The sequence below is a fragment of the Hemiscyllium ocellatum genome, chromosome 17 (assembly GCF_020745735.1).
Source record: "Hemiscyllium ocellatum isolate sHemOce1 chromosome 17, sHemOce1.pat.X.cur, whole genome shotgun sequence".
In the NCBI taxonomy this organism is placed as follows: Eukaryota; Metazoa; Chordata; class Chondrichthyes; order Orectolobiformes; family Hemiscylliidae; genus Hemiscyllium; species Hemiscyllium ocellatum.
The window spans coordinates 59,388,635-59,406,902 of NC_083417.1; the positions used below are offsets into that span (position 1 = coordinate 59,388,635).

Genomic DNA, 18,268 nt, shown 5'->3' on the forward strand with positions numbered 1-18,268 from the left:
AGGGCCTTTAAGGCAGGAACAGTAGTAGTATGGAAACAAGAGTGTTTATTCAAGAGAACTGAAACATTCCACAATGCCTAACTAGGTATCTCAAAGTTCACACAACCATATAACAAACATGACCCATCCAGAGGCGCAGAGGATTGTTTCATCATTGACCTTCTACTTCCTGCCCTACAGTCCACAAATTCCCTTCCCATATCACTTTCCACTTTCCAAAAAAAGCATGCAGTTAATTTTCCTAACAAACTCTTGTCTCTTAAACAGGTACCGGTGGTTTAGATGTTTATAATCTTGATGGAATTAGAGAAAGCAACCTGTGAGTTGAGTAAACGTTTTAAATGTTAGTTTGGGCAAAATGAAATCAGTAATAATACTGTAGAGGAAGAATTCCTGGAATGAATATAGGATGATGTTCTGGATCAATACAAAGAGCAACCAACTGGAGAAGAGGTCACCCAGATGGGGTATTGTGCAATCAGGAAGGAATAACTGGCAATTCAGCTGTGCAAGCCCCCTTAGGGAAGAGTGACTATAATATGATTAAATTCTTCATTAAAACAGAGAATGAGACAATTGATTCTGAGACTAGGGTCCTGAATCTAAATAAAGGAAATATGATGGTATGAGGCGCGAGTTGGCTCGGATATATTGGGGAACATTGTGTAAAGGGATGATGGTGGATACGCATTGATAAACATTTGAAGAGAGCAAGGAGCAACTGTAACAGTTGTTCATTTATCCTCTGGCACAAAAATAGGGAAGGTAACCAAACCATGGCTAACAAGGGAAAATAGGGATAGTATTAGATCAAAGGAAGGGGCATACAAATTGGAGAAAGGAGGACACCAGAGAATTACCAGCATTTTAGATTTCAGTGCAGGAGGACAAAGGGATTGATTAAGGCACTGTGGGGTGGTGGTGGGTAATTAGCATATGAGAATAAGCTTATGGGGAAAATACAAAGTTATTTTAAAAGCTTCAATGGTCAGGTGCAGAAAGGTAAGTGAAAATGTCACCATAGGAGCAGAGAACCATAGAGCTGCTCTCTACTTATAGAGGACTAGAGGTGGTTTAACCTTGAGGTGACCACAAGTGGGACATTGAAGGTGACTTTAGCTGATGAAGGAATTGAATCTGCATAGTCTGCGTCACTCTGCATCACCATCCAAGCCTTCCAGCTAACTGAGATAACTGATGTGGTTGACTTGGACTCTCAGAATTTCAGTAAGATCCTAAAGTAGACAACTAATATGTAAAGTCTTCGAGTAAAAAATGAGGTCTGCAGATGCTGGAGATCACAGCTGCAAATGTGTTGCTGGTCAAAGCACAGCATTCTCTATTCCTGAGATGCTGCCTGGCCTGCTGTGCTTTGACCAGCAACACATTTGCAACTAATATGTAAAATTAAAACATTTGGGATTAGTTAAAGAACTGGTTCGCAGACAGGAAACAAAAAGTAAGACTAAATGGGTCTTTTTCTGAGTGGCAGGCAGCAGCTGATTGGGTATTACAGGAATCAGTAGTTGGAGCCCTGCTTTCATGACAGATTATTTAGATGATGGAACTAAATGTAACATCTCCAAAACTACAGACACACAAAGCTGGGTAGGAGGGTGAGCTGTGAGGAGGATACAGAGATGCTTCAGTGTGACTTGGACAAATGAGAGTGGATGGTAAATACCTGTTAGATGAAATATAATGTTGAACTTAAGTAATGTTCTTTACTTTGGTAGCAAAACTAGGAAGTGGTGATAGTTTGAGAAAGGGAAGGTGCAATGAGACCTGGTGCTGTGGTACGCAAGTCCCTGAAAGTATGCACGTGGGTGCAGCAGGCAGTGAAGGCAACAAATAGTACGTTTGTCTTCACAATGAGAGGGTTTGATTTAGGAGCAAGGATGTCTTGTTGCAACCACACAGAGCCTTTGAGTCCACAGCTGAGTACTGCGTGCACTTTTGGTCACCTTATTCAAGGATGAATGCTCTGACTGTAGAAGATGGATCAACAGATAGATTCCAGGAAAGGTATGAAGATAGAATTAGGATTATATTCACCCGAGAAAAATGTGTGGGGGGAGGGGGTGGGATCTCATAGAAATCTATAGATGACTAAAGGATAAATGCAGGAAGGATGTTCCTGATGATTGGGGTGCCCAGACAAACCAGGGTCACAGTTAAGGACAGGAAGAGGCCATTCAGAATGAAAATGAGAAATTTCTTCACCCAGAGTGTGCTGAGAATTCTATGACACAGAAACCGGTCAAAACTGAACATTTTCAATAAGTTACATACAAATCTTAGGCTAAAGCAAACAAATGATATGGGTAGAAAATATTTGAAGTTCTTTGAGTGTTCTAGTTTGATAGAATGTTGAACAGTATATCCAACCTTGGTCACCAAAACAAAAATAAATGATTTACAAGTCAGAGGCAGTCACAAGGTTGGTCTTGTGGGATTGCATTGCAAGGAATAGTGAAACTTTTTCTTTCCAAGAAAGAAAGCCCATGACCAACACAAAATTTTACGTAGGTGTTTCAGGAACATGCAAGATTAAAACTAAAATATCATGTTTATTAATCTAAGAAAGTATTGAATTAAGCTTGTAAAGGTCAATTCAGGATCAGCAAGATAAACTTAATCACTTACTGATGAACTATGGAAGAAACTTCTGAGAAATGTAATTGCTGAAAACCCTAGAATCTTTTCTGCAATGCACCTTGAAAATTGTCTGACTCAGCCCAAACCTCACCTTATTATCTGAGCAACTTTAGATCTATTATTCCCATGCATTTCTGAGCCAGCTTCAATACTCTGCCTTCAGCAAGCCTGAACTCATGCAAAATCCTGTCTTGAGTGCTTGAGCTCATATCAAATTGCATTCACCCATGAGCTTTCTGACTTACAATGGTTCCTGGTTAGGCAATACATACTTTACAATTGTGGTTTTAAAATCTCCCCATCGCCTTAATCCTTCCTACCACTGTAATTATCTTCAGGCCCACAACATCTCTAAGACAGCCGTGCTCTTCCAGTTTTGGACTGAAGCATCCCAATTGTAAATAAACAAATCATGTTCTTGCCAACAACTGCCTGCGCTTAGAGCTCTCAAATTTCCTGTTTTGTTCATTTAAGTATTGAAAATCCAGGCCTCGAGCACGAGCTCTTCATCAGGAAGCTGATGCTCCTGAGATGCTGTCTGACCAGCTGTGCTTTTCCAGCATCACACTTTTCCACTCTGATCTCCAGCATCTGCAGCCCTCACTTTCTCCTATTCCAACTCTAGCCAGGTTTTTAGCCCAGTGAAGTATCTTGGGACATTTTACTACATTAAAAAAGGTGTTATACAAATAGAAGTTGGTGCTATCGTAAACAAATGAACGTAGAAAGGACTCAAGGAACTTGCTGTACAAATAAGACAGGTTAAATGGCATTCCTGACCCATGAGAATTTTGTGATTCAACTAATTTCTCTGGAATCCATAGTTCATTGAACAAACTCATTGCAAACTGTCTTACATAAGGTATGCTGATAACATCATTTTGCTCATTTTATGAAAAGGCTATTCGTCCTCGTTCTCCTGATCGGTCTGTAACACATTAACTTAGTGAAAAAGGCTAAAGCATGACCCCTTCTCCAGCACGTATCGTCACTTGCCCTCAGCAGACACTGTCCCTCTTCAATCAGATACAAGATGCTTTATGTTATAAAGATCCATTTGAAAATATCCTTCTTTCAATCTAAGGCAAATCCCAACCTCCAGCTGGGAGGACAAAAGATTAGAAACATTGAGAAAAATTATGTTGAAGCATTAGTTTATAGGGAGTGTATTACAAATGGAGATCAGTTCGCTAATAAAGACAACCTTCTAGGAGAAAGTGAGGACTGCAGATGCTGGAGATCAGAGCTGAAAATGTGTTGCTGGAAAAGTGCAGATCAGGCAGCATCCAAGGAGCAGGAGAATCGGCGTTTCGGGCATGAGCCCTTCTTCAGGAAACCATTTCTTCATTCCTGAAGAAGGGCTCATACCCAAAACATTGATTCTCCTGCTCCTTGGATGCTGCCTGACTGCTGCGCTTTTCCAGCAACACATTTTCAGCTCTAATAAAGACAACCGCCTAATTTGGAATAATAATGGAAAGACAGCAGAAAATATAATTGTTTGAAGATGATGACAAGTATAGGTATACACGAAAAGGTAACTAATCAGCATAGTTGTAATGGAGCAATGGAAAGATTCAGAACAGTAATTTTTTTTTATTCATTTGCAGGAAATGGGGATTGCTTGCTAGACCAGCATTTCTTGTCCATCCTTATTTAGCCAGAGGGTGGTTAAGAGTCAACTCCATCACTGTGGATCTGGAGTCACATGTAGGCCAGACTAGGTAAGCACAGCAGTTTCCTTCCCTAAAGGACATGAGTGAACCAGGTGGGTATTTACAAGTTCAGGTACAAATTGGAATTTTCCTGTGAAGCTAAACAGTCCTGGATAAAGATGGAATTTTTTTTAAGAAAACAAACAGAAAAGGTTTCAACAAATGTCGAATGACTCTTTAAATAACCAGAAAAGTCATAGAAAGTAAAGGAAGAATTTTTTTCTAAAACCGGTCCTGGGTGGGTATATGGACAGAATAGCAATATATAAGAGAATATGCAGTCAACAGATAAACATTACTGAAGATTGACACATTAGCCAATTCAGAAAGAGTGCATCCTAGGTTGTTTGAAGTAGCAACGGTAGAAATATGATGGGTATTGGTAACAGTTTTTCAATCCTTATTAAGTACGGGCGGCACGGTGGCACAGTGGTTAGCACTGCTGCCTCACAGCACCAGAGACCCGGGTTCAATTCCCGACTCAGGCGACTGACTGTGTGGAGTTTGCACGTTCTCCCCGTGTCTGCGTGGGTTTCCTCCAGGTGCTCCGGTTTCCTCCCACAGTCCAAAGATGTGCGGGTCAGGTGAATTGGCCATGCTAAATTGCCCGTAGTGTTAGGTAAGGGGTAAATGTAGGGGTATGGGTGGGTTGCGCTTCGGCGGGTCGGTGTGAACTTGTTGGGCCGAAGGGCCTGTTTCCACACTGTAAGTAATCTAATCTAAAAAAAAGTACTGAAGTAATGCAAGAGGACTGGCAGCTGCTTATTGTTGTTCCAGTTTTCAAGAAATGGAATAGAGATAAACCAAGGAACTTCAAGCCGAACTTCAGTGCTGGGAAAGTTATTGGAAATTACTACCAGAGACAATTTAAACTATGTAAGGACAGCCAACATAGGCTTGTTAAAAGGCAAATGGTGTTTGAATAAATGGATTGAATTCTTTTCAGGTAACAAAAGGTTGATGGAGAATCACAAATATATAGAAATTTTGGAAGACATAAGACAAAGTGCCAAAAGTAGACTTACTTAAGGAAGAAGACGACCTCAGAATCAAGCGGAAGGTGACAGTATAAGTAAGAGATGGGTAATAAGGAACAGAGGTTGTCGCTGGATGGAGCAGAAACAGAAGCTAGGAGGAGAAGCTGGTCATTTCAACCTTCTGCTCTGTTTTCCTTCACACCCTTCTGTGGTAATGAATTCTACAGGTTGACTACCCTCTGAACGAAGTAATGTTTTCTCATCTCGGCCCTAAATGGTTGACCCCATATTCTGAAATGCTGATCCTTTGTTCTAGACTCCCCATCCAGAGCAAGTATCATGCATCTCATCTGTCTAGCCCTGTTAAAAGTTTATACATTTCAATCGGATCCTCAGTCATTTTTCTAAACTTCAGTGAATACTGGCCCAGTCAAACTAACTCTTCTCTTCAACAGTTCTGCCATCCCAATATCAGCACAAACTGTAGTGGCATTCCCTCTATGTCAAGTATATCATCTCTTAGGGAGGGAGATCAAAACTGCACACAATACTCCCAAAGTGTGGTGTCATCAAGGCTCTGCATAACTTCAGCAAGACATACCTACTCCACAATTAAACTCCTCTTGCAATGAAGACCAACATACCATTTCCCTTCTTAATGCTTGTGATAGATGTTGAAGTAGCTTGCAGTATGGCACTCCCAAAAGGTTAATACTGAGTCCATTTTTTTTTAAGATGGCAGAGAGATTTGTAGTGAGATAAATTATAATATTTGCAGTTAATACAAAATTTGGCAAAGAATGATGAAAATGTTTATAGACATCCAAAACTGCAAAAACAGGATGGTGAAACAAGCAGAAGTACAGTGTATGGAGGTTACTTAGATCAGTCTGAAGTGATGTACTTTAAGAGGATGGATATTGAAACAATATGCTATATATGGCATATATAATAAGTGAAATCTGGTGCCAGTGAAAACAAAATCCTTAAAAGGTTGGCAAGGCAAGTTGATAAGTTGGCTAAAACTCTTGTGGGTTACTAGGGTTTACAAATTAAGAATGCAGTATAAAACCAAGAAAAGGTCATGCCTGAACTTTATAAATTACTCCTGGAAATTTATTGTGGACAATTCTAGACTGTGCAGGAAAACTGTCGAGGTTCAAGATTGATCGATGTCATTTGGGACTATTCTCTCTGGATTGGAGGTTTTCAAGATGCTGAAATAGAATACTGTACCTGAAAATTAATTCAATAACTTAAATCAGATTTAAAATTATTGACCAAAGATCCAAAGGGTTGAGAGTTTTTCTTTCATTAAGTTGTTGTAATTTGGAACATTACACTTGAAAAGATATAAGAAGCCAATCCATAAGTAATTTCAGAAGGAAGTCAGACAGGTATTTGAGGAACAGTCTGCAGGGTTACAGACAAAATGTGGCTATGTGGGACTAAGCACAACTACTCTTCAAAGCCAACACAAATGTAATAACCTGAATGGTCTGCCGCCTAGCTCTAATTTCTAAATCACATCATGCTTCATCAGAAAAACGATACTAAATTATGCATCTTGAAAGAGATGTAGTTTAAATTAAACAGTTTGAATAGAAGTAGAGTCTCCAGGGATTTCACGTTTGTTCAATTATCTTTTGTCTACCTGCCTGTCCAGAAGACCTAAGGTGAACCTGATCACAGGCGTCAATGTAAAATAATCTCAGATTCTCCTTTAGAAGAAATTCTGGAGGTCTTCAAATGTAGGATGCCAGCTATCAGAGAAATTTCTAAGTCTCCTATGTTATAAATACATTTTTTAAACCAACTATATTACAATATGTATGCAATTGGTCCCTTCAAGATTTATTATTATGAATGACCAACAATCTAATGGCTTGTAAATGTATTTGAAAAGGAGTTGAGCAACACAATTTGAGGTTTAATCCCCAAATGAGCTGCTGTGCATCAGTGAAACAGCAATGACACTAACAGACTCTGACTCCAGACTCAGTTTACTGTAATAACCTCCAGAAAGATGGCTGCCTGCTGAATTTCTCAATATACATGAGTAATGGCTTTATTAGTGTTGGGGACGAGGAAAGAAATACTAGAGGGCAATGAATATTTACAGAGTAGGTTAACACATACACAAAAAAGGCAGAGAAATAATTTCACATAGCAAAATGGTATGCTTTCCTTCATCGTACGGGGTATTGAGTCTAAGAGTTGGCAGGTCATGTTAAAATTGTACAAGACTTCATTCAGCTGCATTTAGAATACTGTGTACAGTTCTGGTCACCACATTGCCAAAAGGATGTGAACGCTTTAGAGAGGGTTCAGAGAAGGTTAATGATGATGTTGCCTGGTATGGAAGGTGCTAGCTATGAGGACAGGTTGAGTAGGTTAAGATTGTTTTCATTTCAAAAATGGAGAATGTTGGGGGGGGGGGGGGGGGGGAAACCTGATTGAGATCTAGAAAGTCATGAGGGGTATAGAAGGGATGGCTAGAGATAAGCTTTTTCCCAGGGTGAGGGATTCAATAAAAAGAGGTCACAGGTTCAAGGTGAGAGGTGAAAGGTTTAAAGGGGGATACATGCGGAAAGTACTTTACACATAGGGTGATAGGTGCCTGGAACACATTGCAGCAGAGGTAGTCAAGGCAGGCACGGTAGATTCATTTACGGTGTGTCTGGACAGATGGAGGAATAGCTGGGAAGCAGAGGGATACAGTTGCTTAGGAATTGTGTGATAGGTTTAGACAATGGATTTGGATCGGCTCTTGCTTGGAGGACCAAAGGGCCTGGTCATGGGCTGTAAATTTTCTTTGTTCTTTAAAATCAGAAGCAAACCATCAAATTTCACACGTCCTTATCACCCAGTACAGCTGTTGTTGACGCATTTCTTCAGGCAGGTATTAAAGGAGCACTTCCCTGAAATCTGGGAAATGTAACCGGTTTGTGATAACCTGTTGATAACATGTTGTCACCTTAGTTACCCAATAGAACAATACATTGTGAAGGGACATGGATCCTAGGCAAAGCAGTTCTTGGCAAACCTAGAATACATGTAACAAAGTTGAATTTTTAAATAAATGAAATACAGGAAAATACTGGTAAACAAAGAGTTACCATTAAATGTAGAAATATTGAAGAAATGATGAGGATTGTAGTAGCACAGAGACAAACGTCAGCATTCTTGTTTGTGGATTAAAGTTTTGAAGCTCAACTCCAATGCTAATGCTGTACGGTATAGTATGGCCTCATGTAGCAACCGTGGAGATGGTATGCATCAGGCTATGGTGCAGAGCATGTGACAGAGGATGAAGACGCTATTCCAACTTATCCAAATCATCATGACAGACAAGTAGATTCAGCACAGAGACAACGAAGAACTTGGACGAAAAGTAAATCTAGGTGACACCAATATATGCGACTATATTAGTTTCACCCTTTAAAGCCAAGTTAGCAAACAATGCTCAAAAACAGTCAAAGTATTCAAGATAGGGCTACTGGTACTCAAAAACCAAAAATCACTAACTTCAACTTAAAAAATGAGAAATAAAAAGCAGACCATCTAAATCATATTGGCACTCACCTGGCTTGAGGCTTATAGATTTTCAGAATTTGGTAAGCTTTCAGCAGATCCAGTTTACCGTGGCCTTGTTCAAACATGTTGACTCCAGGTAGTCTGCGTGCAGAAGCTATCAAAGCTTGCTTCATACTGGCTGGATTCACCAGTTCGCGATGCTGCACAGTGCTGGTAAAACAGAAGCAAGTTTTCATCAATGGAAACTCTCAGAATTCAACTGACTGAATAAATACAACAAAATACCAATTTTCCTCATGACCAAGTAACACTTTTTCTCCTCTCGTGCCACAGGTGTTGCCTTATCATTTTTAAAAAAACTTGGAAATGCATTATTAAATGGATCAAAATCATCAATTTGGAAGACTTCCAAATTTCAGTGAAAGTGAAGGAGGTTATGTTGTCAACTGTTTGAGCTAGCCTTATAAAAGCTTATTAATCTTAATGCAAATTGCTAGTTGTAGTAGTTCTGTTCGCCGAGCTGGAAGTTTTAGTTGCAAACGTTTCGTCCCCTGGCTAGGAGACATCATCAGTGCTGTGGAGCCTCCTGCGAAGCACTTCTTTGATGTTTCTTCTGGTATTTATAGTGGTCTGTCCTTGCCGCCTCCGGGTGTCAGTTTCAGCTGTCCGCTGTAGTGGTTGGTATATTGGGTCCAGGTCGATGTGTTTGTTGATGGAGTTTGTGGATGAATGCCATGCCTCTAGGAATTCCCTGGCTGTTCTCTGTCTGGCTTGCCCTATGATAGTAGTGTTTTTCCAGTTGAATTCATGTTGCTTGTTGTCTGAGTGTGTGGCTACTAGGGATAGCTGGTCGTGTCGTTTCGTGGCTAGTTGGTGTTCATGTATGCGGATTGTTAGCTGTCTTCCTGTTTGTCCTATATAGTGTTTTGTGCAGTCCTTGCATGGTATTTTATAAACTACATTAGTTTTGCTCATGTTGGGTATTGGCTCCTTTGTTCTAGTACGTTGTCTGAGCGTGGCTGTTGGTTTGTGTGCCATTATGAGTCCTAAGGGTTGCAGTAGTCTGGCTGTCAGTTCTGAAACGCTCCTGATGTATGGTAGTGTGGCTAGTCCTTTTGGTTGTGGCATGTCCTCGTTCCGTGGTCTATCTCTTAGGCATCGGTTGATAAAGTTGCGCGGGTATCCGTTTTTGGCGAATACCTTGTATAGGTGTTCCTCTTCCTCTTTTCGCAATTCTGGTGTACTGCAGTGTGTTGTAGCTCTTTTGAATAGTGTCCTGATGCAGCTTCGTTTGTGTGTGTTGGGGTGGTTACTTTCATAGTTTAGGACTTGGTCTGTGTGTGTTGTTCGACTGGAAAAACACTACTATCATAGGGCAAGCCAGACAGAGAACAGCCAGGGAATTCCTAGAGGCATGGCATTCATCCACAAACTCCATCAACAAACACATCGACCTGGACCCAATATACCAACCACTACAGCGGACAGCTGAAACTGACACCCGGAAGCGGCAAGGCCAGACCACTATAAATACCAGAAGAAACATCAAAGAAGCGCTTCGCAGGAGGCTCCACAGCACTGATGATGTCTCCTAGCCAGGGGACGAAACGTTTGCAACTAAAACTTCCAGCTCGGCGAACAGAACCACTACAACAAGCACCCAAGCTACAAATCTTTGCACAAACTTTGAGCAAATTCCTAGTCTCCAGTGGACAGGAGTAGGCTTGTTAAAGATTTCTCCCATAGTTTGTCGAAAAGATACTAGCTCAGAGTTCATAGTGTCATTTACTACGGTCTGCTGTAGACTATTATATCACAAGACTACATTGAGAAATACAAGCAAAAAATGTGCATCTTTGACCAAAACAATTCATACAACTTAATTTTAAGGGGATACTAGATGCAAGCAATGACTTTAGCATGGAAAAAATATATCAATTGCACTGGTACCTAACTTATAAATTCAGGCAACGAGTTGCACATAATTTATACCTTAATCTTGTTGCATGGTAATGCAACTACATCCATTTTCATTGGCAGCTTTATGCAGACAGTTGAACCAACACCAATTTAAAACATTTGTCATCTAGTTAACTAACACACCAGTAACAAGTTGATCCCAAATCGGGTACATGTTTCGCTAATCACTAAAGTAACTTCAGGCTGAAAAGCTATTTTTAAAATCAAAAATACTTCTATTTGACCATTCTATAATGTGGCTCATCCAAGAACAGTGCAGGACATAAAGCTAATTACAAAAGATAAAATCTTGGTAATGATTAAGTAATTAAACAGCACAATTACAGCAAAGGTTTGAGTTATCTTTCAATAATAAGTTTGACTTATTACACAAGTGAGGTATTAATTTAAATTCTGTTTAGTCTGTTAGTTATAGACAATAAGACCACAAGACCTAGGAGCGGAAATTAGGCCATTCAGCCCATCGAGTCTGCTCCGCTATTCAATCATAGCTGATACGTTTCTCAACCGCATTCTTCTGCTTTCTCCCCATAACCCTTGATACCCAAAAACCTATCTCAGTCTTAAATATACTCAATAACCAGGCCTCCACAGCCTTCTGAGGCAATGAATTCCATAGATTCACTGCTCTCTGGCTGAAGAAGTTTCTCCTCATCCCGGTTCTAAAAAGTCTTCCCTTTACTCCAACGCTGTGCCTTTGGGTCCAAGTATCTCTTACCAATGGAAAGATGTTCCCAATTTCCATTCTAACCAGGCCATTCAGTATTCTTTAAGTTTCAATTAGATCCCCCTTTAACCTTCTAAACTCCAAGTATAAACCCAGAGCCCTCAAATATTCCGCATGTTAAGCTTTTCATTGCTGGGACCATCCTTGTCAACCTCCTCTGAACATGATGCTGGGCCAGTACATCTTCCTGGGGTATGGGACCCAACACTCCAAACGTAGTGTGACCAGAGCCTTATACAGCCTCAGAAATACATCCCTGCTTTTACATACAAGTCCTCTCAAAATAAATGCCATCATTGCATTTGCTTTCCTAACTACTGACTCAATCTGCAAGCTTACCTTGAGAAAATTCTGGACCAGAACTCCCAAGTCTCTTTGCACTTCAGACTCCTGAATTTTTTCCCCATTTAGAAAATAGTCCATACCTCTATTCTTCTCCCAAAGTGCATGACCTCACACTTTCCCTCATTGTACTCCATCTGCCACTTCTTTGCACACTCTTCTAACTTGTCCAAATCCTTCTGCAGAGTCCAAGCCTCCTCAAACCACCTGTCCCTCTACTATCTTTGTACCATTTGCAAACTTCGCCAGAATGCCGTCAGTTCCTTCATCTCGATCGTTAATGTATAAAGTGAAAAGTCGTGGTCCCAATACTAAGCCTTGCAGAACACCACTTGTCATCGGCTGCCACCCTGAGAAGGAATCTTTTATCCCCGCACTCCACTCTCTGCCAGACAGCCAAGCTTCCATCCATGCCAGCACTGGCCTCTAACACCATGGGCCCTTATCTTACTGAGTAGCATCCCGAGCAACACTGTGTCAAAGGCCTTCTTGAAGTCCAGATTAGAAAACACCCATTGGTTCTCCTTGGTCTAATCTGCTTGCTACTGCCTCAAAGAATTCTAGCAGGTTTGTCAGGCATGACCTTCCCTTGATGAAACCATGCTGACTTTGCTGTATTTTACCTTACACTTCCAAGTATTCCAGGATCTTACCCACAACCGAGGTAAACCTAATTTGGTCAGTAACTATCCATCTTTTGCCTTACTCCTTTTTTAAACAAAGGTGTTACATTAGCAATTTGCCAGACCTCCCTGATTCTAATGACTCCTGAAAGATCACCACTAAAGCTTCCACTATCACTTCAGCTACCTCCCTTCGAACTCTGTGTTGTAGTCCATTTGGTCCAGGTGATTTATTCATCTCCGGCCCATTCAGATCTTCTAGCACCTTCTCCTTGGTGATGGCCACTATACTCAGCTCCGGTCCCCTCACTCTTGAATTTTTGGGATATTACTTGTGTCTTCCATTATGAAGATTGACACAAAGTAATTAATCAGTTTCTCAGCCATTTCCTTGTTCCCCAATATCATCTCTCCGGCAGCCTAAAGTCCACTTTTGCCTCTCTTGTGCCCTTTATGTATTTAAAAAAACTCTTAGTCTTCCTTTAAATTACTGACCACCTTACCTTCATATTTAATCTTCTCCCTCTTTATTACTTTTTTGTTGTTCTACGTTGGTCTTTGAAAGCCTCCCAGTACTCTCGTTTCCCACTCCCCTGCATTACATTATTTGCTTTCATGCTATCCCTGACTTCCCTAATCAGTCAAAGGTGCCCTATCCTCCCCGTACCAAGCTTCTTTTTTCTCGGGATGAATTTCTGCTGTATCTCCTGAATTACTCCCAGAAACTCCTGCCATTGCTATTCCATGATCTTTCCTGCTAAGCCCTTCTCCCAGTCAATTTTGCCCAGCTCCTCCCTCATGCCTCTGTAGTTGCTTTATTCAGCTGTATTACTATTACCTCTGATTCTATCTATCTTTGCCCTCTTAAATTGCAGAGTAAATTCAATCATATTATGATCATTGCCTTCTAAGGGTTCCTTCACTTTAAGCTCCCTTATCAAGTCTGCCTCTCTGCACAACACTATTGCCTGTTCCCTAGTGGGCTCCACCACAAGCTGCTCCAAAAAGCCACCTCCAAGACATCCCACAAATTCCATTTCTTGCAATCCACCAGTCCTCGATTTTCCAGTCCACGTGCATATGGAAATCCACTATGATCACTGTAACTTTGCCTTTCCTCCACACCTTTATTATCTCATGGTGTATTTTGCATCCCAGTTCCTGACTACTGTTTGGAGGCCTGGACATAACTCCAACTATGTTTAATTTTAAAATTGAACAGTTTCAGTAGGTAGAAGTCAGGTCAAGCGCAGGACATCTGTTCTGGGTTTCTTAAAACATGTAAGCCGGGAATAGAAAATGAAAGAACTGCAGCTGCTGTAAATCAGAAACAAAAATAAAACTCGCTAGAAAAATTCAGCAGATCTGGCAGCACCTGTGCAGAAAAATCAGAGTTAATGTTTTGGGTTCAGTGGCCCTTCCTCAGAACTGGGTAGCTCAGAAAAAGTTGCAGAAGACAGGGTTGGGGGGATGCAGGGATAAGGAGTAAACAATAGTTGGGGATAGAGCACAAAGAGAGAACAGCTGGAACACAAAGGAGTTGATAATGATCTGGCTCGGAGGTTGAGTAGCAATTAATGGGGACTGTTAGTGGCTAACAATGGGTTACAGGTCATAGTTCTGAGGAAGGGTCACGGGACCCTAGATGCGAATTCTGATTTCTCTCCACAGATGTTGCCAGACCTGAACTTTTCCAGTTTTTGTTTCTGAACCTGGGATGGGTCTTGTAACTAATCAGGATTATTAAACTTTAAATTTCCTCTCTTTCTGTAGAGAAGTATCTGAGATTGTGGGGGCTTCTTGAGGTGCAGTTACAGTGTCCCTGCCCCAGAAATGTGTCCGAATATGTTGATTAAAATATCTGAAACTATAATTGAAGGACTCCACTGATGCAGTGTTTATGTTCCTTCCTCTGGGCCAGCCTGCCTGCTTCAGAGGGGTCACAGCACTTGCAAACAAGTTGCGTTAAAACATCCAATTATAACTGACATAAGCCTTACCATTAAAAGCATATTACAAATGTGACAACGACTGGGTGTTGGAGCTAATGATACCAGCATGGTAGAAAATAGATTTACCTTCTTCAAATAGAGCTTGAGGGATTATGCTAAAACAAGAAATCAAATATTCTCTATATCTGTTATAAAATAAATAGGCTTCTGTTTCAAACTAATTGCAGCCTCTGGTTAAGAAGTGGCATTGCAGAGAGATGAACAGGCAGCTCAAATATCTCAGATCTCACTATTTCAAAAAAGAAATGCAGGGAAGTGAAATGAATTAAACTTGAGGCATAAAAATGAAAGGAACTTGGCATGGTCAATACAGCCTCAGGTATTAGAAACAAATTAACATAGCAGTGTTCAGGGGGCAAAAAACCTTAAATTAGCTGGGAATTGCAATGCTGGATGTACTGTGTATAGGTGATAAAAATTATGTGACTGATGTCAGTTTTCCTTTCTTGAATCTTTAACAGTTGCCAAATGTAATACCGTCGCTCAAACACAAGAGAGAGAACACAAAGCAAATTTCTGCACTGAATATTCTTTTAGGTGCAAGTCAGCAAAGCAGCATCTGTTTTGCAGATCAAACTTTATTTTATTTGCTATAGATATTTCCGCAACCTTGCCTCTCGCATTGTGACAGTTTGGCAAGAAAGAAAGTGTGAGATGAGTTACGTTGGCTTATTTGGTGATGATTAACTCATGGATAACTTTAATTGGTTCCTCATTTTGGCATTTGCAAGCCCTCAAAAACATAAGAATTTGGAAAAATTTAAAAACAAAACACATTAGAAGAGTATGAGCATTCCCCAGATGTTACAAAAGCCACACTGCAACCTCAGGCTAATTTATGGTAGGTAAACATCACCTAAATATTTACATTGCCCCATGTTTGACAAACATCCTGCATAAAATTTGATAAGCAAGCTTGCACATGGGATATTTTCCATACCACAATTTCTTTTGCTATACAAGAGCAAATGTAATCCTTTCACCAAAATTTGCAAACAGCTAACTTCAGTGGTGGAGGAAACACATGTGGAACATCACTGTGATGCGTTGTTAGACTACAAATGGATCCCAACTAACACACGAAAAGAAAAATAACTCATTTATATAATGACTTTCACAAACACAGAACACTCAAGTACTTTACACCAATGAGGTAATTTTGAAATATTATTGTAATGTAAGAAACGTGTATTTTGCAACAGGTTCAATCTAAAACTATAATCTATGCATGTTGCAGCATGAAGCTACCAAATACTAATGGAATTAGATGCAGCCCGATTCTATTTTGTATTCCAAAGCCTCTCAAAGACCCACGAAGTGGTATATAACCAATTATTCAAACACAATTATTGCAAATATCAAACATTTTTCAACTGCCCCCCCATATACTTACCTTGCAAGCAGAGTGACTGCACCTGCCACAACTGGAGATGCCACACTTGTTCCCGAAAGTGAGCGGCAACCACCCTGCATGCCAGAACCTCGGACACCAGAGCCATAAGTCACAATATCTGGTTTCATTCTCCCATAGCCACCAGGAAGCTCCTGTGGGAAAAGGAATGGAAGAGAAAATAATCGATAGGCATTGAGCTGACTGGAACCCCAGTTCTGAAATTAGAAATATACTTAAACTCATACTTGTAGCCAAGTTTGAGACAGAAATAAAAAAAAGACCTCTATTAACTGGTTATTGTTGCACAGTGAGTAGGCAATCAAGTACAAGTGACCATTCAGTATACTTTTCACTGCATTACTAACCATCTAATGTAAAGTTTAGTTTTTAGTTTAACTTTAGGAATCTACTTGAAGTTGCTGTTTCAAACAGGAAACTGTTATAACTGAAACAGCTGATACCAGGAAAGAAAAACTGCAAACCCGAGCTTAATTTTCTTTACTAGTTTGTTTAGGTTGGTTTAAGAATTGTACATATCTTTGATCAGTCTAATTTTGCTTCTCACCATTTCTCTTGTATACCATTACACATTAGTCCATCAAATACAAGACTAGTAGTTCAATGCATTCTGCAATTTAACTTGTGAAAGAATATTGGTCTTAAACCCTATTAAAGTGAAGTGGAAATTACCAAACATGAAATATTTCTGAAAAAAGACATTTTCACTCTTGGCTATATTTCAACTCTATATCAAACTCTTAAAAGGAAATCAGTGCCAAGAAGCATTACAAACAGTTTAGTAATCTGTGCCTGAGCTGGTTCTGTTGTCACCAAGTACGGTACATACTGAATTATTTAATGACCAATGACAACTAAGCAATAAATGTTACTTAGAACACCCGTTGGATGGGGGTCAGCTCCTCTGTTACAGGTCACCTCCTTAAAAATAAAACCCGTGGCCCTGAATTACTTCCCCTTAGTTGAAAGATTTAAAGTCACAAAAACTCCAATCATCGTGGCATGTCCTCATCTTGTGTTCTGAATGATACTCTGTTCAAACTAAATGGTTCAATATGGTAGTATTTTTTAAAATCTGAAATCAAAGATCCAAAGTGATGTCAACATTTCAAAAGGCCTGTATCACTGCTAGAAAACAAAACAGTATCCCAATAAATTATGCTTGCATGACAGGAGCTCTTGAAGTAACTTTAAACCTTTGGAGAATTGTCATTTTTTACAAAATTACAACAAGCACCCAAAAGGATTGAATCTGTCAACAGAAAAAAAAAGGAAAAATAAATGGAAATACTCAGCAGGTTTGGCGGTGTTTGTAGAAAGAAACAAAACTAATGTTCAGATCAATGACAGGACTTTCATCTCCAATGCAAAAAATAACAGGAAGCCTTGATAGCAATCAAAGAATAAGTGTTGAGATCCAAGATGGCGGCGACTCAGCAAGTCTGAGTTTACAGTGCTCTTCCCAAAACCTGGGTAAAGTGAGTTACTCACCCCCACCACACTTACCAAACCACCCAAAAAAAATTTCTAACCTTAATTAGCTGGTTACTATTATATTTAAGCAGTTTAATATTAAGTGGATAATGAGTAAACCAAAGGGATCCCGCAGCTCTCAGAAAACAAAGACCCCTCCCCCACCCTCCTCTCCTCCTCCGGCTGCAGCTGATGTAAAAACAGGCCTTGAAGAGATGATTGCCAGGCTGGAATCGACACTCGTCAATTTCATTGTAGAATCCAGACAGAGATGGAATGCATTCGAAGAAAAGTTACAAAAGCACAGCCAGGCTCTCGAGGAACTGCAGGGCTGAGTGAAGGGGGCGGAGCTAAAGGCCACGACCTCCGAGGCTGCAGCACAAACAGCTGCAGAACAGGTGAGAGCTCTGGAGCAGAGAGTCCGGGCCTTTGAAATCTACATGGATGACCTGGATAATAGAAATCGGAGAAAGAATATCCGTCTTCTGGGCCTCCCTGAACAAGAAGAGAAGGGACAGTTAGCAGTATTTCTGCAGCGATGGCTGCCCCAGCTTTTAAACTTGGGGGCTGAAACTGACCGGGTAAGGGTGGAGTGGGCCTACCGGGTCGCAGTACGCGGATCTGGCCCAAACCAGCGCCCACGCCCGGTCCTGTTCCGGCTGCAGAGTTATAGGGAGAGGCAGATACTCCTGGACGCCTCCAGAAAGCTTGGAAAGGATCCTAAAGCTATGATTCATGAAGGATCCAAGATTATGTTATTTCAGGACTTCTCCCCGGCTTTGGCACAAAGGAGGAAGGCGTATGATGAGGTGA

At 40.5% G+C, this 18,268-nt stretch overlaps 1 protein-coding gene across 2 annotated transcripts in view; it reads right to left on the minus strand.

Annotated features, from left to right (window-relative positions):
- Positions 1-18,268, minus strand: part of mbtps1 (membrane-bound transcription factor peptidase, site 1) — a 132,400-nt gene that overhangs the window by 35,641 nt on the left and 78,491 nt on the right. For both annotated transcript variants that reach the window (XM_060838203.1, XM_060838202.1), the window contains exons 10-11: positions 15,965-16,116; positions 8,936-9,097 (exon numbers count right to left, since the gene is read on the minus strand). In XM_060838203.1, coding sequence (XP_060694186.1) covers positions 8,936-9,097; positions 15,965-16,116 — 314 coding nt within the window. The remainder of the gene's footprint in view (positions 1-8,935; positions 9,098-15,964; positions 16,117-18,268) is intronic.